At 39.6% G+C, this 10,750-nt stretch overlaps 1 protein-coding gene across 2 annotated transcripts in view; it reads right to left on the reverse strand.

Moving 5' to 3' along the window:
- Positions 1-10,750, reverse strand: part of VPS13A (vacuolar protein sorting 13 homolog A) — a 222,156-nt gene that overhangs the window by 154,486 nt on the left and 56,920 nt on the right. For both annotated transcript variants that reach the window (XM_019517426.1, XM_019517427.1), the window contains exons 17-21: positions 9,810-9,904; positions 8,537-8,679; positions 5,288-5,489; positions 5,084-5,198; positions 2,899-3,035 (exon numbers count right to left, since the gene is read on the reverse strand). In XM_019517426.1, the coding sequence (XP_019372971.1) occupies positions 2,899-3,035; positions 5,084-5,198; positions 5,288-5,489; positions 8,537-8,679; positions 9,810-9,904 (692 nt within the window). The remainder of the gene's footprint in view (positions 1-2,898; positions 3,036-5,083; positions 5,199-5,287; positions 5,490-8,536; positions 8,680-9,809; positions 9,905-10,750) is intronic.

Genomic DNA, 10,750 nt, shown 5'->3' on the forward strand with positions numbered 1-10,750 from the left:
ACCCCCCCAAGGCCCACACAGGCTGATATGCTCTGCCCTGCACACCCCTTGGGATACCTGGGTTGGCCATAAACACCACTCACAGCTACTTCCTTTTTTATCTGCCATTAGGGTGCCCTTTCATCTAGTTTTGTAGAATATCATGACTAAAGAGAGTTACATTTTTTATAATGACATAAGGACTTACATCATCTGCAAAATTTTGCCACCTCACTGTTCATCCTCCAGTTCCTTAAATATCATCAGTTTTACCATAATGTCGCAGGATCCTCACAGCTAATCTTTTCTTAGTATAAAATTAGACATCTATGCCTATCCATGTTTTCTTTCTTATGTTCTAATATGTAATAATACTTACAATCTTGTGGCATATAAGCTTACTGTTATTTTTTTAAGTTTAAATGAATCATTTTTTCTTTAAAACTAATCCTGCAAAGCATTCATGTTTTATTGCATTTAGTGATTCAGAATTCTAGTATGTTTGGGAACCAAAATTTTTCATTAAAGAATCTTATTTTAACAGACATGTGTTAACTGTTATGACAAGACCATAACACAGATAATAACTTCCTTTTTAAGTACTGTTCACATGCTTTTTTAGATTACAACCTTGCATTTGTTAACAGGGTAAAACCATTCGTAGATTAATCTCCTTGTACTAGGTCTTAAACTGAATTCCTCATATACGTAGTAATGTGCATCATAATTACATTGGAAACATTACTTTAAAAGAAGGTTGAGGCCACAGATTCAAGCCCTCAAATTTAAAAAATGCCAGAAACAGTTGGCTGTTAGGGCTATGAGAAGTTTTGGGTGCTGATTCAATTTGGAGAAGATTTGGCCCAATTCAGCAGCCAAATCTCCAAATCCGAATAGAATCGGGAGACCAATAAAAAAAGTTAGAATCCATTTCAAGCTCTCTGAATCAATTCAGAAAAGATTAGGAGCGCTTTGGAGATTCAGGTAGTCCCTACTTGCCACCCCAGGGAGCTGGACCCAGACTCTGCACTGGTAAGTTGGGGGCAGAGCTAGAGGAGGGGGCAGGGAACCATGGGGAGGACCCCTGCCAGGCCCCATACCCTGCCTGCTCCCCCCAGCCCCTCATAGTGACCCTGATTCCCACCCGCTCTCCTAGCCCTCTCAATGGCTGCCCCGCCCAGCCACAGCATCCCAGCTCTTTAAAAGAAAGAAAAAAAAGCCCCGCACTCACTGGCTGCTGCAACAGCCTTTGGGGCTTCTGGGGTCTTGTGGCAGAGCCCCCCACACAGCAGGGGGCAGTGGTGAGCAATGGGGATTGCACCCCCTGCCTGGCAGAAGCCAGTGAGTGTGGGGCTTTTTTTCTTTTTTAAAAAAGAGCCAGGACCTGGGGCCAGGTGTGACAGCCACTGACTGGGCTGGGAGAGCGGGCAGAGGATGGGGCACGTTTGATTCAGAGATTCAGCGACAGCCGGATCTCTGAATCAGATTCGACCAAGTCAATTTGGGACAGTGATTCAAATCACTGAATCAAATTGCTATCCCCCAAAAAATCGGCCAAATTCAAAGCGAATACTAGCTGCTTCGCACAGGCCTATTGCCTGTGAAGACTTAATTACACCTATTTGTATATATATCCATATATTACAATCCAATCTTTAATTACATTATTGCATATTATAAACACAATGAATGAGCCATTTAATATTTCTTTATACCCTTCCTCATTCAGTGCGACAGACTTTATTTAATATATACAGTATCATCAAACTAAATACTTCACAAATCTAAATGAATTTATAATTACAAAATACTTACAAGACAGTGAGAAATTATCCACATTATACAGCAAGATAACTCAGGCAACTATAAATATTTTGGTGAAAGTGTTTGCCTTAAATGTTTAACTCCAAGCATCACAAAGGAACTCTTTCTTTTTGCAATCTGCTGCAGACATACTGACAATTCAGAATAGAAGCCTATTTATTAGCATCACAAAATGGTAACAGATAACTGTTACCCATTAACTGAACCAACCACAAGGGCTGTGACTCATTTTGACAGCTAGATAAGAGCTATTTGTTGATAGCAGAGGTATGGAGAAATGCAGGACTCCTAAATTAAATTCAAATGCTGTAGAAGAGTGCTTTCAAGGTTAGAAATGCTTCTGCCAGAATTCATTTTCCCTCCCTTCTTTGCTCCAAGACACACCTCTCCGGTCCCCTACTGTTCCTATCTGGATCCTTCTCACTCCCCTTTCTCATATTCTGCCCATTTCTCACTCCTCTCTCCCTCTATTTCAATCAAGTGCCAGTAGAGGAGGTATTGAGTGTGCACAGGATACAGTCTCACTGCTGTCAATACCTGTGCCTAACGCTACTGTGTTGCTAATAAGCCACAAGGAATAAGTTCTGAGGCCCCAGCTGGAGTAATGCATCCAATTCTGGGCTCCACAATTCAGAAAGGATGTGGAGAAGGTTTAAAGAGTCCAGAGAGCCACATGCATGATCAGAGGGCAAGAGAACAGCCCTCATGAAGACAGTCTGCAAGCTATAGGACGCTTCACCCTGGAGAAGCACAGGGTCAGGGGTGATTTGGTGGCAGCCTGTAAGTACATAAAGGGTGTGCATCAGGATCTGGGGGAACAACTGTTCACCAGAGCACCCCAAGGGATGACAAGGTCAAACTATCACAAACTTCTGCAGAGAGAGAGAGAGGGGAACCTCATCCTGCAAAATTATCAATGTTTTATTGTATTTAGAACTTCCATAGAAATTTAAATGATTTCCACTCAAGATTGAAACTGAATAAGAAAATTTAATTTAACATTTTATATACAACAAATTAAAATTCATTTTAACCCATTAAAATAAAGAGATGGCAAACACACACAATATATTACTCATAAATATAAATGTGTACCTTAAGATTACCAAGATCCAGAAGTAGTAAATTTGATGTAGATTCATAAAAACCATTTTGGGGAACGATGATATATGATGCCATTAAGTTAATGTTTAAATCAAGAACTTTCTGTGTTTCAATAACATATAACAATCCTAAAAAATAAACAAAGAGAATTACATCCAAGAAGCCAACACAGGATTCATATCTTTAAAACAGATTTTTATGTTCAGCCACAAAAAGCACATAGGCAGCACTCAAATGTACAGTACCCTGGTATATTCTGACAGATTTAAATTTTCTAACGGTTTCACTTATTAGCTATGCCCCAGTTTGAATTGTATCCATGTTCAAAGTTTTCAAAAATCATCTTGTCAATCTTAAAGAAAGTTGAAACAATGATTAATTCAATACTTTCTCCAAGAAATCTGAAGGACTAACTGCAGATTGATTAATTCTACAGACTTAATATAATGTTTACATACTGTAAAGTGACAGAACAAAATATACATATTACAAAGGAATTTGCTTTAATCAAAATTTAAATATATTGTCTACTTTTTACTCTACTACATTCAACCCTTAGGCCACATACAGATCCTCAGTTTCTACCAGGACAACCACCATTCTCTGAGTAAGTATATAGACCAGTGACTCTCAACCAGGGTACCATATAATACACTGGGGAGACTTGATACCATTCCAACAGTGCAGCAAAATACTATCACTGTGAGAAAAACAGCCCAGGTTAAATCACTCCTGGGAGAAATTCTTCTGGGAAACTGAACATTTGCATGCTTTCTGCCAGCTTTACTTGCCCAGGAGACCAGCTGGAATGGTGTCAGGGGAAAGGCTCCTGCACCTTCCTGAAACCAGGCAGTGTGGAAGATGAATACCAGGAGTGCTGTTCCCTGCCTCCTTCCCTTTCCCCTCCCCCTGGCTAAGCTGAGTGGTGGGGGTGGCAAGCCCGGCTTCCAAGCCTGGCTCCTGGTCCTATCAGCTTCTCCTTGTGTTCCCTTCATCCTCAGCTGAATGGCAGTCAGCAGTATAAAAACCACAGGGTCTAAGAGGCAGGTTGAGGGAAACCCTTCCATGCTAGGCTCCCAGCCCCTCCAGCTGCTCAGCTGAGTAAAACAAGGGCAATGATTTAAAAGCCAGTAGGGCCATTAACCTGGTGTATGAAAGCACTCCCCAAGCCTGGCTAATAACTCTGTTGGTTTCCCATTGCTGCCTAGCTGACTTGGAGAAGGGTGGGGCGAGGCAAGCTTGGGTGACTCACCACTGCGGCAAAATGAGCCTGCCTCACCCCACATTACTCTGGGCAGTGTGGGGTAAAGGTAGGCTGCTGTGCCCCTGCAGCAAGACTTCTGGAGCCCTGTTACTGTGACTGAGTGCTTCCACCAACCAGATCAGCCCAGAGGAGTAAGAGGAGGGGACTATTCTCCTTCAAGGGAGGACCAGAAGGATTCATATCACAAGAGAATGCACCCATTCTGCCAATCAGCTCAGTGGCACTTTTCCCCTTCCCCGATCTACTTCCCCTCACCCACAAGGTGCTCTGGGTGCAGCCACTTTGAAAACATGTAATGTGCACGTTTGTAGCTGGCTGCATCATTTTATAGCTGGATGAAACTTTTTATGGTGTGATAATTATGTTGCAAATGTGGCCAGTCTAAAAGTATTGCATGATTAACCAGTTAGTTGTGTGATAATTATTTTGCATGCACGGAAAGTCTTACTTTGCACATGTGATCAGTCTAAATTTATTGTGCGATTAATCAAATCATTGTGTAATATACATAACGTGTGGCAAGGGCTAGATTAAAAAAATAAATAAATAAAATAAGCATAACTATTCCCCAGATTTTGAACTGCTTTAAAATCTTGTCAAAATGACTACTAGTAATCTATGCTGCATGGGATTTTTCTTTATTACATGCAATCTATGTCTACAGAGTACAGCGGGGGTGTTTAACATTTTTAGCATACTGACCTTTGGCTCTTTTGAAATCTGTTTTCTTTTCTTGCAATATTTTATTAATTATTGTCTTCAATCTACATAAGCTGTATGTGTATGACCATTAGCAAGTTAAGATGTATTAAACATCTATGATAATTTTTCGAATAAAAAAATAATTTTCACATTTTTAGGAAGCAAAATTTAGCAGACTCTACATCAATTCAAGTGTTTTTCAATGTTCACCTGTTGATGTCTTCTCACGAAATTCTTCAAGCTTCATCAAAGTTGCAGAGGTCAGTTGCTCTAAATGTACATCTTTTGGAGGTCTAAAAAAATCCACTAAACTATTCACAGTCCTCTGTTAAAACAATGGAATAACATAAAAAAGTGAATTACAAAATTCTTGTAAAAAAAAAATCAATACTTCAATAAAATATTCTTACTTACAGCATCATATATTATTTCCAGTGGCTGTGCTTCTAGTCTGATTTTTTGATCAGCTTTCTCATCCAAGGGATTGGTCTCAAACATTATGCTCAAGAGTGATGTATCGTTTTCTGAACAGACTGTTCGAGAAGATAGTAGACAGGGTATAATTTTTTCTCGAGACATGCCCATAACTTCGAATGAGCTTATTTTTGTTTCAAATCTGTACAGAAGGTAAAATGGCATAAAAATTATATTTACCCATCATCCATTATCTTAATAGCGAGTTACCAGGAAAATAAACATCTACTGTAAACCTACATTTTCTAACACCTTCCCCATATTTTAAATAGCTCTCTGTTGGAAAGGTCTCTTCATAAACTGAAAAAAGTGCCCCACTATATAAAAAAAAAAATAAAATAAATGTATCCTTTTTCTTCTTTCTAACACTATTTGGGGATATTTTGTTAGTTTGGCCTACAGCAGAAGACGAGAGGTCTCTATTAAAAAGCTATCTCCTTCAGTTAGTAATTCCCAGATCTTTCAGGTCACTATATATGGAATAAAAATAGAACACATTTCATATCTAGTGGTTCCTCTTCTTCAGTAATTTCTGTGTCAAGATCTTTGCTTCCAGTTCTTTCCTCTCAACTTATAAGAAAAATATCCAGACTTGTCAGTAATGTTATCCCCTAAGGGGTTGTAGCTTACCTAGCTCAGGTGAAGTTTCAAAAGCAACAATAGTGGGTAAAGCTCATGCATTTCCATTACAAAGTTACTTTATAAAACACAAACAGTGCTGAAAGCACAGACCATATATCCCAGGATTATCCCCTCCCAGAGAAATCAAGTCAGTGGCACAAAGTTATGGTCCCTTTTAGTTATTCTCTTCTGCCCTACAGATCTTTCCTATTTGCTGCAATGTGCCACACTTTCAACAGGAGGGGTTAAGAGTGTTTCCACCCTAGTCCTGTTTAAGTGTGGTGGTTATAAGCTCTCTTGTAAGGCGGAAGCTGAACATATGAACCCCTTCAGGCTGAAAAAGGTTTAGAATCCCTGGCCCCCCCATTTCCTGCGTAAGTGTTCTAACCACTAAAAGCTGTTATATACAATTAAAATTTAAATACAAGATAAGATAGGTACTACTACCACAGACCATGTTTTATAAGGGAAGGGACAACTTAGGCACTTAGGCCCAGGAAGGGGTTTTGGCCTATGAATCTCAGAGCCAGCAGAGACAGGAAGACACTAGGAGAGAGGCAGAATTTCAAAATATCCCACTTTTTCTATTGGCTGCTGTAATCATCCCCCTAAACCATCATGCTGGCTGTTGTGAATCCCAATTCTAAGTGTCCAACTCTCCCCATTCATTTCATAGGCAAGTTAGGCACATAATTCAGGTGTGAATCCATGTCTTGAAGAGGGACATCTAAAAGAGTTAGCTTTGACAACAGCGAACACCAGGGGAGTGCGAAGCTTTGGTCACTGATTCGATTTGGCGGAGATTTGGTAGCCAAATCCCAGAATCCAAATTGAATCAGGAGACCCTTTTATCTCTCTGAATCAAAATCAGAACCCTCCGAATCAATTTGGAGAGATTTGATGATTCAGACATAGACACAGCTTTAAATGTTTTTTCTACATACCTCAAGGTACCAGGTAGCTTGTGAATGCTGAGATGGTGGGGTGGATGGAGCATCCCATGGAAACACAGGGGGGGAGGTCCCCAGAACGCTCTACGGTGGGCCCAGAAGTGGACCAGAAGCATTTCTGGGTCCACTGTGGAGCATGCAGCCCCCTACCCACCGTGCCCGGCGAATGGTGCCTCCTGAGTCGGCAGGGGCACCCAGGGTCCCCAGCAGCCAACTGCTGAGCTGGGGGGAATGCAAAGGGTATCCCCCATGTGCTTGGTAGTGAACCTGAAGTGGAAGTACTTCCAGTCCACTTCTGGGTCCGCCGCCGAGCATGCAAGGGGCCCCCCTGAGCTCCTTTGGGACACTCCATCCACCCCCCACATCTCAGCATTCGTGAGCCACTCCTGGTACCTCAAGGTATGTAGAAAACAAACATTTAAAAGCCATGTTTATGGCCGAACTGCTGATCCTCCAAATCAGCATTGAATCTTCAGATTCAAATTCAGCCAAATCGAATCAGGACAGCAATCCAAATCAACAAATCGAATCACTGTCCCCCAAATCAGGCCGAATCCAAATTGAATACAGCCCACTTCACACACCCCTATTGAACACAGCCATACCCAAGTTTTTTGTGGTTATAGGCCTTAATACCTCTCAGAAAAATAATTTAATTAAAATGGAGATGATTTTACAAGAAGCAGCACTTAAGAGTGTAATGCTCAGCTTAGGAAGAGAGACTGGACATATAACTATAAGAATCATGCAGTTACGGCCATGTGCCTTCTTCCCATATTTCAAATGTTTCAATATTTCAGCAAATACAATACTTCAATAAATACAATGCCCTAAAAGGTACTTGCCAATCTATTCACATGCAAGATTTGTGGACTCTCTCACTATTAAAACATGCATCCAGAACACCGTAACATGATTTAAGAACTACATATTCATTTTGGGGATATATGCACTATGAATGTACTTTCAAAGCATGAAAATTCATGCATTTGCCCCAGTTAAATTCTCAGAGCTCTGGTCACATGTGTAATTAGGTTTTGCAGCAGAGAAGTTAAGAGTAAACCAACAGCTCTGAAGGAAGATAAAGATAAAAGAGGCTATGGACAAGCATACATTTTAGCTGCTTTCTCAGGTTTCAGATATTTAACAGGGTTGGAGAGTTGCCCCTTGGGAGCACCATCAGCTATTACAGTGTTACTGTTACATATGCAAGCTCCTTTAGCAATAAAAGTTAATTAAACTACTGTAACTTTAACCCTGAATGAAACTATTAAAATTTCACCAGTTTTGCTGCACCTGTATCACTACAGAAGCATGAAGACTGATCAGCTCCATAGTAACAGGTTATACGGATATAACGTGACACTGACAACCATTACATCTGCCTATACCTAGGAATTGAGTGAGTGGATAATTAACCTCCTGTCAGTAACTGACAGAACTGTTTCTACCCCTAAAACACAATCACATTGAAATGCCTATTATAATGGACAACATAATAATAAGAGGAAGCTACGCATTATCCAAAAAAATTATCTGGGCCATAATCCCCCAATTTATGCTACGCACCCATCAACATTTTATATGGAATAAAGAAGGTTCAATGTAGGAGGCTTACCTTATTGCCTGTGCACCTGGTCGTTGTGTGAACATTGTACTCAGGTCAATTAATGCAAATTTTATTAACTCAGGTTTCTCCTGGTTTTCCCTTATTGATATGGACATGCTTAACAGCTTTACAGAGAGCCTCATGGCTTCATACTATAAGCAGGAACAAGTAAAATAATTTTTAGTTACGAGTAACAGTTGCTGTTTGAGACTGGCTTCTGTACAATTAAACTTGTGGGGATATCATACCCACAGCACACAGTTGCATCACTTCCTTCAGAAGGCAGGTCCATTTGTAAGCATCTCACAGAAGGGTGACGTATGAAGCCTAATTTATATAAAAGTGTGCACACAATCCATCCTCATACTGTCACCTGACAGTGACCTCAATTCTCTAAACACCATCATGGTAGTTTCAGAGCTTAGAGAATGCGCAAAAGGCTTCAACCTAGAAATTATCTGGCATCTAGTGATGTCCAAACTGGGCATCGCTATAGCAAAGTAGTACCAGATCTACAGATAGATACATTGATCAACTGATAATCTATACAGTAACTCCTCACTTAACGCTGTCCCAGTTAACATTATTTCATTATTATGTTGCTGTTCTATTAGAGAACATACTTGTTTAAAGTTGCACAATGTTCAGTTATAATGTTGTTTGGCCGCTGCCTGCTAGTAGCTAACTACTTTGTGACATAAGCCAAGCGACACTCCTGCTTCAGTGTGGTAAGCCATTGTTGTTTACATTGTGTTGGTACAAGTATTCCCTGAACATTTCTAACTCGTTGTGACTGTATAAGTGATTTAAAACTTAGACCTGTTTTCTTTGTTTAAAATTACTGTTTAAGTTGTTTAAAACTTATACTGTATATGTATATAATGTCTTTTGTCTGGCAAAAAAAAAATTTCCCTGGAACCTAACCTCTCCCTCCCATACACATTAATTCTTATGGAGACACTGGATTTGCTTAACATCATTTCATTTAAAGTTGCATTTTTCAATAACATAATTATGACGTTATGCAAGGAGTAGTTGTATTTTGCCTACATGTATCACAATTGATGATATCTAATTGAGAAAAGAACTTTCTGAGGTAGTAGCAGTAGGTATAAAAACCTCACAATTGTTCAATTAAGGGAAGAGGAACAAGCCATTTAATCAAAAAAATAATAATTAACTTTAAAAATGTTCCTTTGTGCCATTTCATATTGCTGTCTAGTATAAAACTGCATGTGCCAAAATGCTGGATAATCAGGTAATAAAGCTGAATTTTACTTACCGACTTGGGCAGTGTAGGATCAACAGCTGTTTCACTATATCCAATTGCTGCATAGAGTTTAGCCTTTTCTTCAGATGTCATCAATTCTTCAAGACCTGCCACACCAAAGAGGTTTTTTATGCATGCAGCACAGATTCATTGCAACATGCAAAATAACTTCAATACAATATTCTACATCTCCTTAAAGAAAAAAAAAAAAAGATTTCTGTGCAAAACACTAATTGGAAGTAAAACCTTCTGACTAAACTAGTCCCCAAGATTCACTCTAGCACCAATATACAGAGATATACTCAGATTTCTACAACTAGCAAAAATTACTAGATTACACCAATCAACAGGAGGAAGTTCTTAAAGAGGAAACAGATGCAAAAGAACTAGGGTAAACACACAGCAATGAACATATTTTAAAAGTGCTTTATAATACCAACTAATAGAATTATATTCCATTCCTTAGCATAGCAAACCCTCCTGATCCTGGGAGCAATCTAGATAGAGTGTTGACATAACAAATAAAGAATTATTCTGCAATCATAAAGGGTGCACCCTTTAGAAGACTGATTCTGCAGACCTCCTTACTAGTTCTATTGAACTAAGCACAATTCAGCACCAGGTCTGCAGAATCAAGGTTTCAAATACTGTTAAGTACTGAACTTGTAGACACAAAACTTGCTCTAATTTGTTCTGATGGCCTCCAACAGAAAGGAGATAAGAAAATGGCAAGACTTAAAAATAACAAAGCACTTGTCTAACGTTTCTCACAAAACTTTGACAACCACCCTCATGTAAAACAAAGGATTATAAAGTTGGAAAATAATTATAGGAGGCAGGGTAGCCACTTTGCTTCTAATGCCACTGCGCAAGCCTGGACTGGATGAGGCAAATTAGCTAAAAACAAGTGGTTACAACTGGTTAGGAGAAGAATCAGAAACTGGAAGCAAAAA

Source organism: Gavialis gangeticus, unplaced genomic scaffold, assembly GCF_001723915.1.
Source record: "Gavialis gangeticus isolate Ggan-Ray unplaced genomic scaffold, GavGan_comp1, whole genome shotgun sequence".
NCBI lineage: Eukaryota > Metazoa > Chordata > Crocodylia > Gavialidae > Gavialis > Gavialis gangeticus.